Source organism: Lonchura striata, chromosome 3, assembly GCF_050655825.1.
Source record: "Lonchura striata isolate lonStrDom1 chromosome 3, ASM5065582v1, whole genome shotgun sequence".
NCBI classification, from domain to species: domain Eukaryota; kingdom Metazoa; phylum Chordata; class Aves; order Passeriformes; family Estrildidae; genus Lonchura; species Lonchura striata.
In genome coordinates, this window is record NC_140705.1 from 4,753,252 (window position 1) to 4,778,528 (window position 25,277).

At 39.0% G+C, this 25,277-nt stretch overlaps 1 protein-coding gene across 6 annotated transcripts in view; it reads right to left on the minus strand.

Moving 5' to 3' along the window:
* Window positions 1-2,317: 2,317 nt before the first annotated feature.
* Window positions 2,318-25,277, minus strand: part of TFAP2D (transcription factor AP-2 delta) — a 53,659-nt gene continuing 30,699 nt past the window's right edge. For 5 of the 6 annotated variants that reach the window (XM_021527214.3, XM_021527218.3, XM_021527215.3 and 2 more), the window contains 2 exons: window positions 21,602-21,715; window positions 2,318-7,566 (listed from right to left, as the gene is read on the minus strand). In XM_021527214.3, coding sequence (XP_021382889.1) covers window positions 7,347-7,566; window positions 21,602-21,715 — 334 coding nt within the window. In that variant the 3' untranslated portion in view covers window positions 2,318-7,346. The remainder of the gene's footprint in view (window positions 7,567-21,601; window positions 21,716-25,277) is intronic. The other variant, XM_021527219.4, reaches the window with a different exon arrangement.

The following is a 25,277-nucleotide window of genomic DNA, read 5'->3' on the forward strand; positions in this document are numbered from 1 at the left end:
TTTCCATGGTGAAAGTTTTCTAAATACCTAATCCAAATCTCCCCTGGTGCAACTGGAAACTATTTCCTCTCTTCCTGTCCCTTGTTACTTGGGAGAAGACTGATGGCCACCTCACTAATACCTTATTTCAGGTATTTGCAGACACCAGTAAGGTCTTCCCTCAGCTTCCTTTTCTCCAGATTAAGATGGAGATTAAAGCGGGGGCCTCTGAACTAAAATATTACTACTGTGCATGCAGACAGACAAATGTAATGTACATTCATTCTTGCTGAGAGATGATGCTCACCAGCATTTCAGATTTCCTTGAGAATCCAAATATACACAAGGGATTGACAAATACAGGTCAGATGAAACCCTGATCCTTCTAGAGGAGCAGTGGGAGTCAGACAGGGTAGACAGGGCCAGCCTCCAAATCTTGCTTCTTGCATCTTGCTTCAGGAGATGTATTTATATATCACTGATTCAAATATCTTTCCATTAAAAAACTCCACAACATAAACTCTGCCCAGAGCAAAATGCCCTTTCCATTAAGGCTTGAATTTCCCATTAATTTCTTATTCATGTTCTTTTATGGGAAGGTGAAACTGAACAGGAGTTAAGAGGTTAGATTTTGTTAGATTAGGATTTTGGTCCCTGCCTAGATACTAAACTGTATTTTCCAGCAAAGTATAAATACCCAGCCTTTATAATAAGTGGGAACTCCACTGCTGAAATAAAGCATAATATTGCCATACATACTTGAACAACTCTGCTAATTCCAGGAGTTCAGGACACTCAGTTTTTTACAGGTTTGATCCATTTTTTGCCTGATCACTCATTCTGAATGCAAATTTGCCCAAGCTCTCTGTATGCTGTTTGTATATAAAATCTGACAGAGATTAATTTTTTTCTATTACATTTTTTCCTTTTCATCTTGTATGGTGCACTATCTACAACTCAGAGGCTACTTTTGCACATTGGCTTGTACCTTGGCACTGCACCCCTGCAAATCTCAGTGGAATTGTCTTCTTTTTGTTTTAATGGATTGAGTGAAAGAATTAACACACCAAAGTGAAGAGAGACAGGAAAGGCAGCCTCTCATGTGACTGTGTTTAAAATACTGATGAATTTGTCACAGTTGCATTTCCTCTGATTTTGGAGAAGAGCACATACAGAATTGGTTAGAGGTATTCACTGTAACACCTGGGGAATTGTATTTCCTAGAAGATTACATGGATAATATTAATTATTGAGAGTTCATTTGTTAGGGAACAGAGGTGATTGTTGGATAAAACAAGTTTAAAGATGTGGGAACTTCCTCCCAATTAAATTCCTTTTCTATCTGAAACTCTTCTGAAGTTTTTTTCACTACAGCTTTACCCTTGGTGAGTGGTCTAGAATTGCTCAGAAAGTCAGTTCTGAAAGATGCACTGAAACAACACAAAATGGACTGCCATCAGGTTCCCAAACAGTTGTGAATATATCCATAAAATTGTTGTTAAAATCACATAATTTTGCTTTTTATTTTTTTTAACTAAAATTTTAGATCCATTTGTTCTTAGAAAGCTTGGATAAACCTCTGAGCTAGAGTTTCTTTAAGTCATACCTGAAAGAGGATATGGTTTACATCTAAAGACTTTTTTTATTACTATTGTTTCTTCCTGGAAAGAGTCAAGCCTTGTGCCACAATATTGGAATCAAAATCTTGAGTGGGAGCAGTGGCAGTTAGCCCAGACCCTTGGCTGAAGTAGCACTTGGAAATAAACTGTTGTAAATTTTCTGGGAGAAGATTAAATAATTATTTTGAGGCTGTGGGGATGAGGATTTAATTGCCAGCATTGTCACAACCTTTCCCGCAGTTAAGGGAAAAGCACATCTGAGGGCCTCTAAATATTAAATATCAAGGGTTAGCAAGTTTTCCTGGGTGCATCCATTGTGAGTCAATAGACATGAGGACTCCTGCTACTTTTCCTAATCTAACCTACCACTTATATAATATAAATCATCCTAACCAGTTTGGATTCCTGATTTAGGACAATATGAATTGCCTTGCATTAGATCTTCCTCTTTACACAAAAACATTAAATCTGGGTAACAGATTCTAGACCAAATAACTATTTAACATAGCCACATTTAAGTGGAATAAATCCAAACTTTAATCTCTGTATAAATTTATTTCCATGCTGTAATTTCAGAATAATATTTTTATTGTTTCTCTGCTTTGTATGTCTTACCTGTTGGATGAAAATTCTAGTTCTTGTAATGTCACAGATCTGTTCCTGGTCAAGTTTGATAATTTTTTTTCAGAGATGGAAATTATTTTGAAGCACCAGACAGATCAGGGTTAAATCAACATAGATTTTATTGCCGTGAAATGTTTGATCAAATGTGGTCATTATCTTCATAGACTCATGTAAAACAGGTAGCTTGTATAGGAAATAGAAATATAAAAGATTATGCTTTTCACCACTGAATTATAAATTAAATTAAATGGAAGGAAAAAACCAAACCAAAACTCCAAAGCAATAAATAGGACATTGTTTGTTGGTGACCAAGTGCGCACTCACATTTAAATACAATCACAACAGCTGCTGTACAGAACATAATTAATTGTACAAAATAAAGAAAAGTAAAGAATAGCAATAAAAAAGATTAGACCTCTCCAAGCGACCTTCACCTGGCAAAGGAAAATGACTTTATCTTCCTCCCTCATTCCCCACACAGCTGTATGTGAATTCTTGTTAAACCTGAAATGAGGGCAGAGGCAAAGGATACTTTTATAAACACAGTTCCTGTATAATTTATTGATTCTTCCTTGTGTTTCAGGCTTGTGTCTTCTACTAATGCTGTTTCTTCTTGTCCTTAGAAATAAAGAATCAGAGCAGCAGAACTATTTCTCCAAAGGATAAATGAAAGTCAAATGACCTTGAAATTCACCAGCATCCCTTTTGGATACCTAATACATCTAAGACCAAAATTGCTTGTTGGTATTAGGAAACAAACAAACAAACAAAAAATAGCAGTTAGAGATTGTAAAGTTAAAACTGGCTCTTAGGACAATAAACATCCCTTCTTGAGCCTGGCTGCAAAACTGTGAGCTGCGCCTGTGCCACTGAGTCACGTCCAAAGGAAGAGATGAACTGGGGAAATATTTACACAGAGGTCCAGGATTTGGAAGAACTATACATTGTGCCTGCTTTGTAGCAGATTTTTCTGGTTTTAGGAAAAGTCAAAGAGAAACTTCAAAGAGCAGATTCCATGTTGATTTGGAGAGCTGAAGTCTTTTCCCAACAAAAGTTGGCATTTATCTTTAAAAAGGAAGCAAATGAAAGGTCTAAATTCACCCCTTCTGCCAGTTCTCCAAGGCAACAGAATGACACCTAGAAGGAGTTAGGGTTGAAGATGGCAGCACAAAGGACAAAGTTCTTGACAGTCTTCAGTTGGAGGTGGCAGAGTCATCACTGCTTGTCTGTGGTTCCCTCCCCTTAACAGGCCACATGAGCTCTGTTCCAGTTCTCATCTTCTGATAAAACTCTCTTTACTACATTACCTCTTGTCGTGTGATGGTGCTAAATGAGGGCTGTGTGAACAGAGAACCAAACCTCAGGGCAAAGGTGAGAATGCTGCTCCTACTCTGCCAGACTCACCTGCTAAGCTTAGTCAGCACAAGAGCTGTTTGTACTCACAGTAACACCTTGCTCTAGAAAAATAGATTTGTAGTTAGTCAGTGTGTTTGCACCATGAGTAATTTGCTAATAAATCCAAGAGTCAAAAGCTGTGCTTTGTGAGTCAAATGTGCCAGGACTTAGGATAAGGAGTAAGTTCAATGTTAAAATGTTTTGAGATTGGTGGTGGGAGAGGTATAACTCGTACAGAGCTGAGCAATGTGTTGAAGCACAACAGGATCCAACTGCTCAAAGAGCACTTGGGTTATGAATCAATTTTTGGGGTCCAGCAATCATAATGACTCATTGTCCTGGCCATGAAACATTGGAGATTTTTCTCTACTCCTTTAATGGTTTTGACATTGAATAAACACTTCCATAATCTCTTAAAGGAAGATTTTTTTTCTTTTTTCTGATCAGATAAATTTCCAGAGAGCACCAACTAACATCAAATCATGAACTTCCTTCAGGTTTATCTAGGTCATCAATGTGTTTTGAGATGGCAATGTTTCCACAGAGACAGAGACTAAGAAAACAATAAAACCCCTAAATTTACCACATGGGAACATGGGCATGTTGCCATGGACAGCACAGGAATCTAAGTGGGAACCTAGGCTGAGATTCTAACAGGAATATCAGTGAATTCATTGCTTAAAACCTCACTGAAAATATTGATGTCAAAAACAAAAGGTATTTTGACACCAAACTGCTCCAATAGCTAGTTCAGCAGAAAAGGCAGTGATAATTATTGTTTGCTCAATAAAATTAAGTGCAATTAAAAAGAAAAAAATAGAGAGCCTGCCAATGTCAGCAAACTTGTAGCCACATTTTAAAAAGAGCTTTGCTTTTAAAACGTGCTAATGCACTAAGGGAAAAAATAGATGCTTGCCATGGAAATAGAAACAACTTCTTAATGGTAAGAACATATAGCAGTTCAATCAGGTAGAATCAGATTTGTATAGACCATTAACAAAAATATACAGGGGTCATTAAGCCAAAAACTGGAAGTTCTGGGGCTTGAAGTGTGCTCAGATTTATTAAAAGAGCAAAGGGTAATCTGGGCCAATAATAATCTGTTGCCTGCAGAGCAGACACTCATAATGATTATGTAACAGTGAGAGACACAAGTCTTGAAATAAATTATTGTTGGGACCTTGGACCATATCCTGATTAGGCAAATATTTCATATAAGGCTGTATACATATTATTTGCAATGTTAAGCATTTTAATTTGATGGTAATAAAATGCTGCTTTCCCAACAGGTTCATAGATTTATTTGCCCAAATTTTATTCCTCCTTTTCCAAAAATTTTCATGTTTTAGTGGAAAAAACTGAAAATAATTTTAAAAACATTTTCCTTATAATTTTTGCCCAAATAAAATCAAATTTAAATTTATCCACACCTTGAAACAGAGGTTCAAATTAAATTGCTTTACAGCACATATTTTACAGATGTGGCAAATCTGCATATTTGATGCAGTGAAACTTTTAATTTTTCCATTTCTTCTCCCTCAGTTTGGGCAATAGAAAATGCAGAATGATTTTCCTTTTCACTTTTAATCATGGTTACCTACTTTCACACTCAAGTATTTAATGTTCTAGGACAGTTCCACAATGTTTCTGCTGAGGACATCTCTGTTCATTTGATTTTAGCATTTCACGAGAAGTACCAGTACAAATTCATTAAATTAATTTAATAAAGTTAAATTTTTTGAGGTACTTATCTGATCTTGGTGTGTTCAGGTGATGGAGTCCCATGGAGATACACCTGTTTCCCTCGATGCAGGAGGGTGATAGCACTAAAGCAGATATCTGACTTATACACCTGCCCTGAGCAAGGACAACTCTGGGTAAAAGCACAGGATCTTTTTTTTTCAGATTTCTTTAAATAAACAATCAGGGACTCCTTACTTTCTAAAGTGTTTTCTCATGGTGATGGCAATGTCCTTAGTGCCTTTGAGAGGAGCAGCATCATGCCATCATCACTCTATTGCCTTCCATGATTTGAGAGGTGAGGCTGATTTTGTTAATTCAGTTTGATTCCTTGCATCTGGCTCTAAACACTGCAGCTCTTTGTCACAGTACTTAGGTTTAGTCTGAACTGATCATCCAAGGTGTAACCCATGCTAACAACTTCTAGGAAGTAAAAATGTGTGTGAGAGCTTTTGCTATCCACAGTTATCTACTGCTGTCTCTGGGATTCTCCAGCTCCTCCTCCAGGTGAGTCCAGTTCTCCTACAGGTTTCATGTTACAACTGTCAAAACTCTGTCTTAGATACCTAAAACATCTCAAATGGCTCTAAACATTTACACATGGACAATTACAATTTTTCTTACCACAGAAAGATTTGAATTGTCCTATGGAAGAAAAAGTCTGGTTCTGCTGATCTGAAGTAGAATTTAGATGGACACACCAAGCCCTCCCAGTGATATTACTCCTTCCTAACTTTCTCAATAAAGTGATACTAGAGAAACAAGAAAAAGAATGGAATAAAGGTCTTGTTGAAGAAGGAGTTAGAATGTGCTGGAAAAAGTCCCTAGACTCAAAGAATCTTGAGCTCTGACTATATCCCCCCATGTTTTCTGCCTGAGCATGTGTGCTAGGTGGTAAAGCAATATTTCAAAAGTATGTTAGCAAGGTTATTACCACTCAGCTGCTGTGGACTAAGCCAATCTGTCTTATTTGTTGTTTATTATTTTATTTCCAGTGAGTGGATTCTGTTAGACCTCTGCACCTCAGCTGGTTTTATAAAGACAATAAAGCTGCAGAAACAAGCTGTTGAAGAAAAGAAAGCAGCATAAAATCAAGGCAACAGAAAAGGTGACTCAAATTGCCTGCACTGGTTGTGTTGAACAGAGATCCAGGTATGGCAGAGTGCTGTGGGACCAGGGGCTGAGAAAATAGAGAACAGAAGCCCATGCTGTCATTTAAACTGAAGTTCACAGAGGGATCAGGGCTTTTACTGAGACTATCAAGGTTTGTTTTCCTTTTAGTCTGCCATGCTCTTTTCAGAAGAGAGACCATGGCTGCAGCTTGAATGGTCAGGACAGATTCCCAACAGGTTCTGGCCTCATTCCATTGCAGCTTTATTGTGCATTCCCATGTACAGGATGGTTCATTTGTCCCATGACCCAAGAATTCCTCTTTTGCCAGATTTCCATATTGTTTTCCCAATGGTGAGTAGATCAGGCATTTCCAATGGACCAGAGGAAGCCTTTCTTCAATCTATCCAGCATGAGAGCAAAGTCAGGATGCTGGAACTGTGTGTCCCACAACTGATGCACTGACCCTAACTCTGCTGCCGGAGAAGAAAGTACTTCAAATTTAATGTGCCGCCTCAGCCAAGTCCAGAAGTGCTTATAAAAAACAGTGTTAGTGTATCATTCAGAACAATCAAATACTACGTGCACAAAAAAGCAGTTTAGAGCAACATAAATTTAAAAAAAAGTGACAATTTCATCACACAATTACTGTACACTGCTGTTCTTAGGGTTGAATACTTTCCTCTCTCACGCTCTCTCTGTTTTAATCTTTCTTTTTTATTTTCTTTTTATTTTCTTTTTACTATTTTTTTTCTTTTTTCCCTCCCCTTTTTTTTTTCTGGATTTGGTCCACTGGAGATAAATTGCCCTCAATGATATATATATTTAAAAAAAATATCAGCAGCAAGACTCTCTTGAAATAGATTCTGTTTGATGTAGCTAGTCTGTCTTTTCTGTTTTGCCCTCTTTCACAGCAGCCTCTGAAGTTTTCCGCAGGGGGGCTTTCTCCGAGTTGGCGTGTCCTTGGCCGGATTCTGCCGCTCCTCCGTTTTTGTGCGATGTGTGCTTTTCCAAGTAGTTCAGCATTTCACTGAGAACAGTTTGGAAAGTGCTTAGGGCAGCACATATTGCAGGAGTTCCAAAACCATGAGTGATCAAACTACAAATGGGAAGGAGACAGAAGAGAAAAAAAAAAAAAAAAAAAAAAAAAAAAAAAAAAAAAGGGAAAGAAATACACACACACACATAAATATCAATGTGCTCACAAACACTGAGGAGTTTACAGTGTGCTCATTTTGCTATACTGAAATTCAAGATTTGCTCCCTAAACTATTTATTACCTGTGGGAGAAACAGAAAAGAAAGGAATAGAGCCAAAGAGCAGATTGCATACAGCTTCAAATGTTGTTTTTGGTGAACACCATGAGACAGGCTCTCAGCAAGTGCAGACTGACACAGGGCCATTGACTGCAGAGAAGCCAAGACAGAATCCATGCCCTTGGCTCCGCAGCGTTGCTAACTTTCCAGTGTCATAAAGTCTGGCTCTCCCTTCTTGGGTAAATAAAAGGAATTCTGTGTGGTTTATTCACAATTCTGGATCATACTTACTTGACTTGATGATCTTGGAGGTCTTTTCTACCCTTAATGATTCTGTGATTTTATAGCTCTTAAACATGGTTATTCTAAATGAAGGTATGACTGCATCTGTACTAGGAAATTCAGCAAAGCCAAGGATACCATCTCCAACCCTCAGCATGATTTGGGCATATCCATGCTGCTAAATTCATGGACCATCCCACAGGGTGAGATCTGAAGTTCCTGTTGGGAATAGACCCTGGGCAACACCCTTGGCCAATACCCATGCTCAAGTGATGAACAGAAAATATTTCACATAGGGCTGGTTTAGCCAGGCTGAATTAATGAACAATCCTAACCAATTATTGTCAAAAATAACACAGTTCTAATGATGCCTCCTTGTAGTGTTAATTTTAGTGGTATAGATTTGCCCTGTTGCACCTTTCATCTGAATATCTAAATAAGGGGGTTTTATAAACACTGAATTTTTATTGTCAATGTTACTAGCTGCCACCTGTAGATCCAGAAGTGTGCAAGTTTTCCACAAGTCTCATTTCTTGGATACCATCTCAGTGAAGATCACAGAATCCCAGAATGGTCTGGGTTGGAAGGGATCTTAAAGATCATCTCATTCCAGCCCCTGCCATGGGCAAGGACACCTTCCACTATCCCAGGTTGCTCCCAGCCCTGTACAGCATGGCCTTGGACACTTCCAGAGATCCAGGGGCAGCCACAGCTTCTCTGGGAAACCGTGCCACGGCCTCTCCACCCCCAAAGTGAGGAATTTCTTCCTAATATCCTATCTAATTCTGCTCTCTATCAGTGGGAAGCCATTCCTCCCTTCCTGTCACTCTATGCCTTTATCCAAAGTCCCTGTTCAGTTACCATGGAGCCTCTTAGGGTAGTGGAAGGGGCTCTAAGGCCTCCCCAGAGCCTTTTCCTCCCCAGGCTGGACAATCCCAATCCTCTCAGCCTTTTCCTCCCCAGGCTGGACAATCCCAATCCTCTCAGCCTTTTCTTGCAGCAGAACAGCTCCAGCCCTCTAACCATCTTCATGGACTCCTCTGAACTTGCTCCAACAGCTCCATGTCTTTCTTGTGCTGGGGACCCCAGAGCTGGATGCAAGACTGCAGGATGTCCCAACTACCACAGGATATGGGACATGCCACTAGAAATCAGTTTTTTGGCAGTTGATTTTGATTCCTTTTGCCTAAATATTATGTGTGCAGTATAAGATGATCATGAAAGGGCCAAAAAAACTAAAGTTACTATGGGCAACCAAGTTGTTCTCCTTGTTATAATGATTCACTTTGATAAGTGGTATGTGAAAACAAAACACCCTGCCCTAATCCTCCAGATTTTTAGTTTTTATTTAGAAACATAAATTTAAGGTGATTTCAAAGATTGAAATGCCACTGAAATTTTCAAAAGTGATTTCAGTTATTTTAATCCCACTCAGAGAAGAAAGAAGTTGAAAGGAACAGAAGCTAATTTTTGAGTTTGTGGGCATTTTTGAGAAATCAATACTTTATATTGGTTTGGGTGAAGGGAAGGAAAATCCACATCACAGTGATTCTGACAAGGAAAAATAACTATTTCCCATTCCCTGCTGGTCAAGATTTTGTCCCTACAGTGACTCTCTGGCTCTCTTGGGCACCACATCAGTAAATCCTGAACTGATGCAGAGACACATGTGAGGGTTAGAAATATGAATATTTCACTTCAGTGACCTGTTTCCTCTGCACTTTTCCTTCTCAGTCTTTCTAGGCTTTTTGGAAAAAAGTGAAAATGTACGACTAAGGGGAAAGATTTTACAGGGCATGGACAATTGATAGGATGTTGTAAGTATCAAAAAAAAACAGATGGAAAAGGCTTCAAGATATTTTTTTAGGTCACATGTCTGTCTGCTAGACATGGGAAACTTATTTGATAGGAAAGCTGATATCTTAGGGAAGACACAAAAAAATATGTGAATTCTAACCAAAATGAGTGCTAAATATGGAAATATGTCTACATTTCAGACTGGGAGTGGCATAGTCTTTTATAAATGGTCTCCAAAAGGCTATTTCCAAATAACTAGCATTTAGAACATTTATCCATAAATCTCCAGACACTTTTCAAAGCAGGAATTTTTATTTATTCCCAGTTAGTAATGTGAGGAAAATTATACTTAAATATTTACAAGCAATATTTTGCAAACATCAATTAATAATACCACATAAAGTCTGGATGCTTGAAGTTTGAACTTGTATCAATATCTGGGTCTTTATAATTTAGCATTGCAAAGAGGTAAACATACCTCAGTTTAATTTTATTTTCTTTTTAGGTATGCCTGGCATACAAAAAATATAAAAAATCATAACCATTGTAAATAATTTTTAAAATATCTGTAAAAACTAGATCAGCAGTAGCATATATGAGTATTTTAAGCCCTTTCAAGTCACTTTTAGGAGTCAGGTGATTTAATGATTTTGTGTTGCATTTTATCAAAATTTTTTACCTTCAGAAGTCCAGAGAAATGAAAATGTGATGGACTTTGCAGAAACAATAAGCAAGAAAAAAGAAATCACAGGTATCATTACTAGTTATGTTATTGCTTGATTTTTACACTGCTTGTGTGACCTTTCTATGTCCTGATTTAGGGAACTGACTATACTGAGACATGAAAAACTCTTTATGATCTTGCAAGTAAAATAAACTAGTGTATGTATTATAGAAGCTGGAAATATCTGCATTCATTCATTCATTCATTCATTCATGCATGCATGCATTTCCAGGAGATGCAAATCATATAATCATGGAATAATTCAGTTTGGAAAATACCACCAAGATCATCAGGTCCAACCATTCTCCCAGCACTGCCAAGCCCACTACTAAACCATGTCCCCAAAAGCCACATCCACATGATTATTGAACACTTTCAGGGATGGTGAACCCACCATTTCCCTGGGCAGCCTGTTCCAATATCTGACCACCCTTTCAGCTAAGCTTTTCCTAATATCCAATCAAAACCTCTCCTGGCTCAACTCCAGGTTGTTTCCTCATGTCCTATCGCTTGTTACCTGGGAGGAAAGACCAGCCCCCTCCTGGTTACAATCTGCTTTCAGGGCATTGTAGAAAATGAGAAGGTCAAGTAAACAATAAGTTTAATATAGGATTAAATGGAAAATAAACTTTATGGCCTACAATTTTTGAAACCTTCAATTTGGTCACAAAATGAATGATACTGTGCTTGTTTGACAGCTCAGTAGACCCTGAGAACTAAAGTGGAAATACTACTTTCAAAACTTAGAGGGATTTTCTCGGAAATGATCTCTAGGGGAAGAAACAAACTTTAATGTTCTGAAATCCTGAACAAGATTGTAGAAAATACCAGAATGGGACAAAATCTGATATTAAGGTACATAAGTGTTGGTGCCAACTTGTAGGTGTAAATATCAAAAAGTGCCAAACTCCCGTTACCACCAAAACAAACTTAATGTAGTTTCCTGTCTGTAAGAGTCTACAAAGATTTGATGTGTCCTTTGACACTTGGAACACTTCACAGATTTGATGGAAATGTTATAGGACTGAAGTCCAGCCTGCTTCTAGATGTTTTAATGCTGGGCAGGTTACCCTTGTGTATCTCAAAGTGTTTACAAAAATGAATTGAGCCCTGGGGCTTTGTTCAATACAGTCACAGAAGTATGGAGAATGAATTATCACATTAAATAGATGTGTCTCCTTTATGGTGAGCTTCACCATTCTCCTGGCTACACTGAGGGCTCCAGCCTAAATAAAAAACGTGATTTGAGTGCTATTTCAGATGTTCTGGGGTACCCAGACATCTATGTCATGTGGACAGGTAATAATACCAGCAGGACCCTTTTAAAGCAGCAGTGGATGGATGAGTTAATAACACTAAAAAAGGCTCAGTTATATCTTACCCTAGATCTTCTTTGACTACATAAGAAGCTCAGACATCCAGCTTACATAAAAGCATCAAGATATTGCTACTTGATCCAGAGAAGAATCTAAAACTTCTGGTTTAAAAATTAATGCTCATAGGAAAAGAATGTTTTGGAGTGAGTAAGGGGTCTATTTCCTTTATAGTTTAGCCTTTTAGTTACCAGTAATCATTAAATATGGCGGCTCTCACCAACATAGACTTACACTTCCTATTTAAAAGCCAATTTTTTAGTGAAATGTTGCTGCAGAGTCTCGTGGTAACTCTGCTTTCAGTTCCTGATTAATAGATCCTTCTTCACAAATGGGGATATGCAGAGCCTTTTAGTTTCCCCATGAAGCTTATTAAGAGAAATAATTTTATAGAAAATTTCTAACCAGCCCTTCTTGCCAAGCTCCTATGAGGGTGTATTTTATTAGGCTCACTTTAGGTAATGAGCATAAAAAGGCCAAGAGATATTATCCTCTACTTTATCTTACATTTCTATCAGTAATTCCCCTTGCTCTAATTTTGGTGGTCCTTACTTCTCTGCAAGTTAAAGTTTCTGAAAAATTCAAATAAGTTGGATAATTTCCCTTTGCTGATGAAAGTAAGTTTCAAGTTTGGGAGAAAAATCTGATCTGATTTTACATTTAAATCAAGCATAACAGACAAGATTAATGGCAAAGCATTCAAATGTGCTTCTTGAAAGTCAAATTTAGCTGCCTGATTTTCCAGGCTAATTGAGCTCACACTGAAATTGGTTCATTTTTGGTGCACTCCACACCTATGAAAGGAGTTGCTTTCATTATCATACTTTCATTTGGGTTTATAGCCTAAAATTAAACATGCTGGTTTCATAATGGAGTCTTCTGGGTATTCTCAGCTTTGTAGTGCATCCCACTACAGCTCCTATAAACCAACTTTATTGTTCTGAGAGGCAAGGCTGAAATCTTTGATTCTGGTTTTGGAGAGGTGCAGAAAAAGGCAATGAATATCAGGCCAACACATTACAAAGCCTGGTGCTTAAGGACATCCAGACCTGCCTGTAATTCTGCCCAGTGCTATGATGCAATTATGTCTGCTCATGTTTTAATGATGGCCTTACTTAGAAGTGGAAAGATCCAAGTGTGCCTGAAGGCTTGGAGTCTTGTTTGGCAACCACCTCAAGGACTCCTCCATACCCCAGGCTGGTGAAGCTCTGACATGAAGCAAAAGAAACAGCTTCCCTCTCAGTGGGGGAGAGAAGAGGCCATCTGCACTGAATGTTATTACACCCTCATTTAAAATAAATAAGCCCTTTAAAATAATAATAATGATGAAGACAAAGCAACCTTGACATTATTGGTCAGATTTTCTCAGAACTTTGTGAAAACTCCATGATTATCCAAATTCAACAGCACATAGCTGATGACTGATGGTAAGATATGATATGACGTTTAATGGCTGTAAAGGAAATGATAAAATATTTCTGTGTCTTCACTGACACAAGTGACATCTGAATATAGAGGTGACAATACTGATTTTGAGGTGCTTCTGTTGATTTCAAGGTCTCTCTTGTGAAGGTTGCCTAGAAAGTTAAATGGTGATAACTTCAGAGGGTCAGAAGGTCTAACCATGACACGACTTAGACTGAGAGTCAAAAATCAGAACATGGGCAGTGTATATCACAGGGATAAGAAGTCTATAGGGTCAGAGCAGCAAAGAGTACAGAAGTTGCCTTCAAACAAGGCCCTCATGTTTTCCTTCTGTTCATAGTGTATTAAGGACATGCCCTCCTAAGCAGATGGATCTCCTTCTACCATGTGTAAAAGCCAAGGAGAAAATAGGAGGAGAGCATTAAAGCTGATGCCCCAAATTTAAGATGTTCTATTTCGTATCTGTAAATTTCAGACTTTGGAACTCATTTTCCACTTTAAGAATTGCCCAGGCAACAGACCTGCAACTTCCAAAAACTGTGAAGTGTTTCTGAACTGTAGACCAAAGTTTAAAACATTTAGTGGTTCAACTTTACTTTATGGGAAGGCAAAGGAGCAGATGAGGTTCATTCCATTTACTACTATCCATAAATTTTTCCTTTAGGAAAGAAATGTAGCTGAGAAGCCCTATTGCCCTTCTCAAATGAGAAAGACCAAGAATTAACATTTATAAACCTGCTCATGACAAAGTGCAATCGATTTCATAGCCTTTTAATTTGGAAAGGAGGGGAGAGCATTCCTTTTTATTTTGGGAAACACAAGAGTGCTTTAAATGCTTTAAGAAATCTTAAATGCTGTGTTGAAAATCTAAGCACCCCCAAGATTTTTTAGCTTCTTTAATGAATGTATATTTTTTTCCTGTGATTATGGAATGTAGTTTTTAATGAAGCAGATAAAAAAAGAAAACAGATTTTTGTCTGTTTTCTTGACTACATAGATTGTGACTTTAAGAGAATATGGTATCACACAACCCATTACAAAAACCTTTAATATTAGAAATTAGAAAGGATTTAGTTCATCAGGAGAGCAGGACAAAATGTGGAAAGATCAAAGAAGGATTCCCTTGGAAAGGAAGTGAGGGAAAGATTCCAGAAGAAGGCACTCTGACAGTTAAGGTAAATAAAGCGATGAGGGGAAAAAAGTAAAAATAAAATTTAAAAAAAGTAAAAAGGAATTAAACAATTTATTGCTCTCTAGTGCCTCAGCACTAGGCACCAGTGTTGCTCCTCTAAGTTAACAAAATCCAAAAATTGAGGGAGCTCCTGGAAATCAGGGAACTCTAGAGGGCACCAGAGGTGTTTCACCATAAACTTCATTGTGCACCAGGCTTCTTCCAGTCCCTGCATCCAAACAGGAGGCTGCTGCTGTGAACTGAGATCACTGGAATTACAACAGAAGCTGATCTACCTCCTGATAAGGAAAGAAGTGTAAAAAAAAAAAAAAAAAGAGAGAACAATGTATAAAAGGGGATGAGCACATCTTTGAAGACACCCCACAAGTCAGTATTTGGGCTTGGCTTCTTGCTACAGCTTAAAGAACAAGCTGAGCTTCAAAACCTGTTTCAATGCTCCGTTTTCCCCTTAGGAAAGAAGGATGTTACTTTCTCACTGCTCCCAAAGTCTGAGATTCTGGTTTCTTGTCTGTCACTTTTCGTGTCACCTCGTCAGCATGATGCCAGGCACTGGCAGGAGGCTGACAGCTCCAGGCTCAGCGAGCAGCTGAGCGACAAAACTCTTGTCTCAAACAGTTTCACAGGAAGGGTGTTTCATATCAGCTGGATGGCTCGACAGAACACAGAATAATCCATGAGGATGCTGATTGCTTTCATTACCTAACTTTAGTATTCTGAACCTATTACTTTTTGTGTGTCTGTTTTTATAAGGTTTCTGCAGTGAAAGAAGTGTCACTTACAAGAAAGTAATTTTCCCTTTGCTGTTGTGCTGTGTCTATCTTTTATATATAAAATAGAAGATCTGGGTGTGATTTTGCATCTTGATGAAATGCAGCCTTGAAGTTAAAGGATCAAATACAACTGCAGTAATCAGTGGATATTATCCTCCCCCTGTATGATGGATGGCATTAGTAAGATATCTGGAATTTCCAAACACCACAGATTCTTAGAGACACAAGTGTCCCAAAAGCAAATGTAGAAGGTGTATCTATACCAAATTTTACAAGTGGAGAAAATGAGGCTAGGAGGGTGTTTGAGGAGGTCAGGGAGTCTGTATATATAAACCAAGACACAGACACAGATCTCGCAAGTATAATCTCAGAAAATCTTCTATTTGAAAGGTTTATGTATTGTGGCTTTGCTATTCCAGCACAGAATGTGGGTCATTTTGGATGGGTTTTCTGCTATCTCTGTTATACAAGATTCTGGGTAACCAAGAAAAGAATTCTGTTAAAAATTTCAACAAACAAACAAACAGCAAAACTGTTCTGATGTAAGGGCAGGTTAAGAAGACAAAGACATGAAGACATGGTAGACTTTCAGGTTCCTGGCTGAATCTCAGATATGACAATGAAATGGAAGAGAGAAGAAGGTATGTGCTCTCTCCAACAGGAGAGAAATATTATCTCAAATATATATATATTTTTAAATTGCTGACTTATTGACTTGCATATTTGGTCCAATTAGAGGGATACCCTAAATGCTGATCTGAGTGGAAGACGCATGTAAAAGAGGATGTCTCTTCACATCTAAAATGACCCTAGGTCTCTGCAACCACCAGACAGGTGAATCACTCTAAGGCTCTTAAACTGAAGCTGAGAAATGCTATTGGTTCACCTTTAGCTGCATTAGCAAAGTGAGAATACAGAGATTCCTCAGGTTATGAGTGACATGTCACAGCCTGGCCCAATCTCTATCAATCAATCATTTTTACTTGAAAGCAGTGGTCATACCTAAGCTTCCAACCAAGAAAAGGCTGAACAGCACCTGGGAATTGTTTGGGACAGAAAGAGGTGTTCTTGGCCAAATTCATTCAAGGAACCATAGAAGCATCCAAACATTACAGACATTTGTGGTCCAGTGTCCAGGTCTAAAGTCACACAGTTCATTAGATCAATTTTTGTGTATCTTTTGAGGTGTCTTAATTTCTGACTGTCTTCATTTCTTCTTTGAAATGTGACAGAAACACTTCCCCTCTTCACAGCAGAAATCTCTACAACAGAGAATAATTGGTTTATCTGGTCTGGTTCTCTGCTCTGGAGAGGGCTGGATGCACTAAGCATGTGGGTAGTGCAAAAATACCACAGATACGAGTGATATGGAATTATAGATATTTCCCATACTTACATGCCTCAGATCTACCTGTACAGCCCTAACAGGAAAAGGATGGGGTTTAATGTTTCTGTTGGTCAATGTTGTTCCAGATCCAGCAGAAGATCCTGTTGGTTGCAATGTCACTATCCAACTCTGCTGATTTAGAGGCAGAATTATGTTGTTGGGGGTTATCCAAGCCTTCACCATCTCCCCTCATAGCTACCTGTGCCATAAGATCTATGCATGTGTATGTCAGAGCTCTTGTGTCTCCAGCCAGACTTGTCTTTACCTGCTGTAGGTCATGATTGCCCTGGTTTTTTATTTCTGGGCTTTTCTAAAGTGAATTATTCTCAATGTCTTATATATGTTTTGCTTACACCTATCTTTTTGCTATCTCTAAACATTATAATGCTAAAGAAAGATTTATATAGCCTGAAATGTTCTGAAAAAAACAAAAAAGGAGATGAAACATCAGCTTTACTGATTCCTGTAGGATTTGGATCTGGCTTAAGTTTCATGAGAAATTAACTCCCCAGCTTTTCCCTCTTCCATACTCAGGTGCATGTACACATACACAGAAGCCTCACATGATTCTGTGGGATTCTGGGGAAAAACCCTCTGAATTTTAAGCAATAGAAGGTATTTTAAAAGAAACTAAGTTTTATGTAAGTACTTTCCTTTTCTCTTTAATTTTCACTTATCTTTCTTTTCCTCTTGCTCTTCTCACTCTTTACTCTCCTGATGATCCTTATGTTCTCTCCACTTTGAAAGTAAAGTGTGTGAAAAACTGATTCCTCTCATTAAAGCTATAGAAAATTTCAGGTTCTTTTCTGGTACTGATATGCTGACATTTCTCTTTTGTAGTAAACTCAGAAGTGCTTTTCACAGATCAGCCTTTAGAGGACAATAAAGAGCTGCTTTGTCTGGACAAAAAGTCTCAGCACTTAGTAATGGAAATGGATTTTTCCAGGGTTTTTTTGTTTGCTCCATGGCTTCATAATTAATTTTTGCTCAGAAACTGGGACTGTGGTGACTTTTAGACCAGATACAACCCAGAAGATTATTTTTGTTCAAATAATAATTATTTTTGTTCAAAGTGTGCAAGACTAGGTTGAGTGGGGCTTTGAGCAGCCTGGTCTGGAAGGTGTCACTGCCAATGGCAGAGAGGTTGGAACAAGGTAATCTTTAAGGTGTCTTCCAACATTTCCAGCTCAAAGAAGAGCTGAAGGACAGGTTGGGCAGCCCTACAACCTATCACCTCTTCTTGAATGCAGACTTATACAATGCTTGGAAATCTGAGCTATCCCAACACTTAGACTGTGAGATTTGGGATCCAGCCCTGGCAAGGCAGGACTTCCCTAAATCTAAACTTATAACACAGGCAAGGCACCTGACTGGGCTGTAATAAGGTCTGATGCTTCCAGGTTTTCTAAACTTACACTTTTATGGTGATATATATGTACCACTCTGTCCAGGAATAATTTGGGTTAGTGCTAGTCAGACCAGGGAGAAAAAACCACAGAAATTCTGCAAATGAAGATGGCCAATGCCTGCTCTCTGACACTACTTTTATCTGTTAATACCAATATATTTGAAGTTATTTGAGGTTATCAATTGAACTTTGACAACCTACTGATAAGTGAAGTTATCAATGTAATTTCTCTGCAGTAAGAGCCTCTAAAATGTTTTGAAAAGGGAGACAAGTTGAATGAAAAAGCATAAATGACCCTGTCTCAGGTAGTGCACAATATTTGCTGCTATAAATTTAAGGGTTTGAGTTGTCTGTTCATGGTTGAATAATATTGGAAAATCATTACTCATGAATCATTGCGTTGAATTCAGGTCAGATGAACATCTCAAGACAGTGGCTGCAAAAACAGGGGCGTACCAGAGGTGTACAAGACCCTCTGATTTTTTGCATAAGGTTGTGAAAAATCCAGCAGTTCTCAGGCTCACTGGCAGTTCCTTTGAAGATTTCCCATTTTGAACTTTGTGTGAAATTTGAGTTTGGAGTTTGAGCAAACCCAGCACTTCTGATCCCTTCATGGGGACTATCATGTACTTCAGGTTGGAAACATTTACAGATCTCTATGAACTAAGACTCAGTAGAAAAGACTCAGAGAGAAGCATGAACTTGAAAATTCAAAACAGAGGAAACGGGGAAAAAACTGCTTCTATCTGACCTGTGTCAGGCTGTGAACCCTGGTCTTAACAATTAACATAGAACAGGTAACATCATGAGAAAGTGGAGTACACAACTACACCGAACAGCTGTAGGGAAATTTATTCCTAAAGAAAACCTCCTTTCACCCCAATGTAGTAGAAGCTGGATCAAATACACTGTAGATATCCGATGTTGCAGATTTTCAAAAAGTCTTTTAATATCTTAGAACTTATTTAAATAATAGATATTATAGACATCCTCTGATTTTTTTATGGTCATAAAAAATCTCTTCAGATTTCTGAAGATTTCACCACATCATATAATCATAGAGTAGTTTGGGTTGGAAGGGACATTAAGGAACTCTTTACTTTCCCCAATGGCAGGGGGCTGGAACAAGATGAGATTTAAGGTTCCTTCCAACTCAAACCAGTAGTTTGTAGTGGTAGTAGGGGCTGAGATGATCTGGCTGCGAAGACTGATGGATTTAGAGTATGGGAATAATGATTATTTTAGCCTACATAAAGTTTAGCTGTCCACCATGTAAATGTCTAGTGTGTACTGCTTAGCTAATCTCCCATTCTGGTGGAGATCTAGACCAGACTGTTCAGCCAATGGAGTTTAGAGAGAAGTTCTAGTTACACTGATGAAGATATCTACGTTAGACCTGTTTAATTCAGATTTCTCAAGCTAAACAGGTGAGATTCCTGGGCACTGGCAGATGTCCAGATGGCTGCATGGAGGCTCCTACAGACATCTGAGCAGAGTCAGAAGTTCAGGTCAGAAGCTGATCTGACCCCAGCATCTCTACAGTTGCTGGAAAAGGAATATGGTCTCAGCCTCATAATCAGAGAAGACTCTGATTTAAGTCCAGGGAAGACCCTGAGTAGGATCAAGACCTGTGCTCCTCCAGGTGCCCATCTTCAGTCCAACACTTAGGCTCTGCAACACACATGGAAGAAAGTGCTGATTGATCCAGGAGCTGCCTGCAGAAGTTCTGCCCTCCAACTACTGATGTGCATCAGAGAAGGAAGGATGCAGCTGTATCAGTTGATAGTTTTGTAGCTGAAGCCTTCAGCATTTTATCCTGACTGCTATTTCTACTCTAAACACAGGACCTTGGGGATTCGCCACCTTGTATCACATTTCCTCTGTGCACAGGTAGTAGGTAATTATCTCATTTTCCACAAGCTTAGGTAGCTCATTAAAATCCCTCTATGAGTATTCTGCATAAATAAGGATGTTTCTCTTGATGTGTTCATGCAGCTGGGTGTTTTGGAGTGTGTATTATGGAAAATATACGCACACCTGAGTGCTCAGTGTGTGCACATGCAAAGCACTGCTTGAAAATAGGAGTGGGGTTGTCCAGATGTGTTCTTACACAGGTAGAATGCACACAGATGTGTGTAAGAATAAACAGGAATATCAGGAATGTATTCATTTGTGGATGGGGAATTACCCTTGCCTCTCCATGTCTCAACAGATGTATGGAAGAAGCAGGATGGTGGGTATTTTTGGGATTCCACCCAAAGTCTGAGAGACTAAACATTAGTTATCATAGCACCTATCAGAATGTTAGTAACTAAATGATGTTGGGACACTGGGATGCAGAAGTTGTTGGTCCAGCCAATAAAAGAAGAGTGGCTCAGCTGGTTGTGCTAAAGAATATACAGCACAATTCTAATCCTTTATAGGGCTATGAAACTTGCTTAATATTATGGTCTGTAAACAACTCTCTGGGACAGCTCTTTTCATGTTTTTTCATATATTAGCTAGTGGATGGAAAGAATTAACAATTGGTAACCTCAGCGAGTCATACATTCTTCTCTGTGGCCTGAGGAAAAACAGGAGCACCTCCAGGATGTTTCATCCAACTTATCTTTGATAGATATCTGAGATGACCCCACCATTTCAAAGTGGCCCTCTGGAAGATCCCACGTCACTCCTGACTGTACCTGACACATTGCCTAAAGCAAAAATGTGAAATTGCACAGCAACTCATGAGCTAATAAATCTTTGTGACCCCAAAACATCTATACACATTTATGCATAATTAGGCAAAAATTCTAATGAAGTTTGGACTTGGTGTGCATGTACCATGGGTCTTTGTCTTCAATACAGCTTCTAAGCCTGTTTAAACCAGTACGTTAAATATTGCTCAATAACTGAGTCTAAATATATAATTAGTCTGGCTTTTTAGTGTGAGTCAGCTTTCATTCTCCCAGATTTTTCCAGCGTGTTGTTCAGAAATTAGTGCAATAAAATTGTTTTAGTGGGTAATATACTTTAAGGCCAGCCTGCTTTGGAAGCCAAGGAGTTAATAAAATGGTCCTGGTAAGACATTGTCAAATGATCTCAGTAGCATGGAGAAACTTCTGGAACTATTTATTTAATTGGAAAGGATGCAGCCTCTTCTTCCTATTATTTCTATTTTGGTTAATTTATATTGGTTCAGAATTTGAGATTCTGGACCATCCATTTGTAAACTGATTTGTCTCACACTGAAAGCAAGACAAATTTCTGGCCAGATGGGGAGATTTGACCAGTAGATGCAGAAAATATCTTATTCAAACTTAGATTGTGGTCCTAGAAGCAGGTTGAAGTTGAATGCAGCAAACCTGAACTACATTGTTGGGCAAACCTGCATTTTTAATAGGCACACTCAGCAGGGATTATGGATGTTAATTAATTATTTGCATATCTTTTAGGTAAAGGAACAAATACCATTAAAACATTATATGCAGTCTAAATCAATTGTATGGATTTTTAGTTTCCTCTTTCAAAATCATACCTGAAATGTGTTAAATGTCTCTGGATGTCGAGGTCTAATATTGGAGTCGGTCTGGAGGATCCGAGGGGTGATCTGTCTTGACTTAGGAGGTCTTGGAATTCTTTACATATTTGTCTAAAAGGAAAATGGAACTCCTTCAATAAAACAGGTGGAATCCTTCCCATAAAGCTGATTCCCAAAACACTTCCCCTTTGTCCTGAGTGATCTCATTCATAGCAGAATTGCTTGGCAGAAGTGTTGTTATAGAAATTAAAGATAAACAAATCCATCTCTGGCTTACCTGCCCCAAATTCTCAGAACCAGCAACATACAGAATCTCTTGAACAGGAATATTTTCCCTGTGGAACCATATTAATATTAACATTTTAAAATGTGATTTTTTTTCCCTGAATAGGACCCAGTTTAGCAGTGTTAAGTCTGGCTTAGCTCAACTACATTGGCAGCAAGCCTTATGGTTAAAGGAAATGGTGAACTAGCATTAGAATATACCTGAAAGGTGTAAATTACTCTATTATTTAGTTTGTGTAAATACACCAGTACTTGTACATGGGCTTGTGTTCATTGTGGGTACTGCTTTTTCTGCATGTTGAAGTCCTGGATATTTTGGACTTGCCTTCTTGATTCCCAACCCTTAAGACAAAGGGGTTGTGAAAGAAGGACCCCTTGTAGGGAGAATTCAGAGTCTGCTCTGGTCTCCCACCAGCATAGTAGCCCATCTTCTTTGTAAAGGATGGATGGTCTTCCTGTTTTCCCTCTCCCACTCAGTCTGCCCTGAGGCTTCTCAGGATTCCTCAGCATCTGGGGGGTTATTTATTCCCTGGAATTCCTCTATATAGGACCTAGCACTAGGAAATCCCAGAAAATAAGGCTGGGTGTTCTTGTGTTGTTGCATTGTTCTTTGTAAACTAGCCTAGAAATATTGTACCAACAAATCTAAACTAAAAATATTGTGCCAATGAACTTTTTAAAAAAGAAACAAAATCAGTTCTATTTAGCCCATGTTCTCAGAAAATAATTATCCGGACCATGAATGAACAGACATCACTTACTTTCCCTTGGTTTATGATTCAGTTAATTGAAAAAAAGAAAGGGAATCTGTCCAAATTAGCACAGAGTTCTCCATTGCCTGTATTGGAAATAAACGAACTAAAGGGGGATCAGGAGGGCATGATCACTTCCAGATAATCAGGACACTCAGCTAGGGCCCTGATCTTTATTGGATTGACCTGGTACTGGTCTTAGTGACTATGTGTAGCCTGGTAATGGTGCCATCCAGTGAAGTGTAGAGTGACAAGTGTCGCCCTCACATCTGCAGACCATTTGTCACCATCAGATAGCATCCATAAGTTATTCTCCTCTGGTCTCTTAAATCCTGTGGCTTCCTGAAAATTAATCCTGTTGTGGGCTGTCCCCCAGGACTTGCCCAAAAGATATCTGTGAGAATTCAATGAGCCATTCTAACATGTTAGTAACTTGGACAATTGCAATCTGATGACTCAGAGTGTGTGTGGTTTATTCTGGTGGCATAGATGCAATCACTGCGCCTAGGGGCAGTTTCTAATACTAAAGAGCAACTCTGTTGGTCCTCATAGGAGACTCATTGCACACCTAGTCCTAGATAAAGTTTGGGTTCTTCATTATTACCGTGTAACTCCTGTCTTTTGGGACATGGGTATAATGGAAAAAGTGGGTAAACTCAGCTTGTTGGTCTTTGGAAAGTCCTTCACTGCTGAGTTATCAGCAAGAAAACTGTGCTAAACTGGTTTTGCCCTTCACTTTATCACAGTGATACAAGCTGGGAACAGATCTTGGATAGCTCTCTCTTGACTGAGAGGAGATGCAGAAACCAATTTCCTGCTGTGCTGCTGGACCCCATCCAAGCCTGATTTCTCTAAATGCTTGTCATCTGCATGGACCTAGACACCGACTGCTTGAAAAGACAGCATCACCCCAGCCTTTCAGGCAAAGAGAGGTATTCAGCAGAAATGTATGGAAATGCAGCATACAGTTTTAATGAATCAGGTCCTCAGAGGAAAAACAGTTCCTTTCAACAACTGAAAACAGTCAGTCATTTTGGCTTCTAAACAATCCACTATCCCCAGTCGGCCCTGTCAGCACTGCTCTTCTCTCCTTCCTCCAACCTCTACTTTTTACCTGTTGAAAAAGTTCATCTTAAAAGTTCTTTTATTTTAACAAAGGAAAGTGTCAGAACCAAGTGTGCAATTAAGTTCCCTTCTATCTGCACGTGTCAAAAGTCTTTACTGAATGTTGGCAGATTGAAAGAAAGGAAAAAAACTTTTTTATTATACATGAGAACCTGCAAAAGGCAGTAACCTACTTCTTTTTTTCAAGGGGATTTCTAGGCAAAGTGGTGTCTCAGAGCCTCCACTACCAGTAAAACATCACCTGGGGTGGTGACAGGGAGAGGGGTTGGCAGTTTTTTGCTGAGTTGGACTGTGATTTTGAAAAAGCAAAAGAACATGGCTCTGCTGTCATAGAGGGGCACAGATTAATAAAAATAGTCCTGGTCACTCCTGCATAGGAGACATCCAATATATGACCAGAAAAAGAGAAAAAAATCTGTACTGGGTCAAAACAAGAACCCATGCAGGCCAGGATCCCTACCAGTGGCCAAAGCAAATGCCTGGTGTTAAGTGCAAGAGTGGGGCAAATGTGACCCCATGAATCTGATTTATTCCTAGAGTGGCAGAGTTTCCAGGTGTCCAAGGACCAGGTATCAGAGAAGTGTAATGAGCCAGATGCTGATTAATCTTTACTGGCTGCAATCAGCTCCACAATAAAATAGTTATTCACAGTATTCTGGTTTGGTCTGTGTAAATGTGGGTGTATCTGTCCCTCTGATCATATGGAAGACCTTGTGCTGTGAAACACTGAGATGTTTCCTGTAGGATGCTGTGCCTCTCCAGCAACTAGAAGAGTTGACACAGCCTTCAGCAGTGTTGCAACTGTTCAAACTGCAAACTGGTCAGGTTCTGTCCCCTGCTGTAAAACTTTTCAAGGTCTCCCATGACTCTGCAAGGCAAATTGACCCATGTTTAGAGACCCTATAAAACCAGGTCCCACTGTTTTTTTGCATTTTTTCTATTTCTACATGAATTGAATATGTACCCTGAAACCTTTTTTATATTTTTAGGGTTGACAGACCAATATCAGTACCCTTTGGCTAGAAATGTGACAATTCAGTCTTTTTTGGGGCATTTTGGTCCATCCAGAAAACCACCCCCTTGCCCAGACAATCATCTGCTTAGTCAAAGGAGATGAGTGGAAAGAAAGAGAATAGGAGGAGACTGGTTTCTCTCATTGCTTATGCCTTTCTGACCCTTTCAGCTCTTTCCCAGCCTGTTTCTCTCCCATCCTGCCATTGCTGACACTTGAACACACGTGTTCAGCAGTGAACAGTGGCTGCACAGCCAAATCATCTCTTCTTCCCACGACAATCATTAAGTAGAGCTCTCATTCTTCATTGTCTAGTCCATAAAACTTTTAGGACAGACCATGGCACCATCCAGTTGCATCAGTTTGTACTGTCCCAGGCAGGTCCTGAGTTTGCAAATGTGAGAGACCACTTCCATGAGGTAGCTCAGGAAGAAGAAGCAGTTTAACAAAATGAATGTGATTTGTTCCATGATGGACAGTGGTCCTGTCTTTGTTCTCT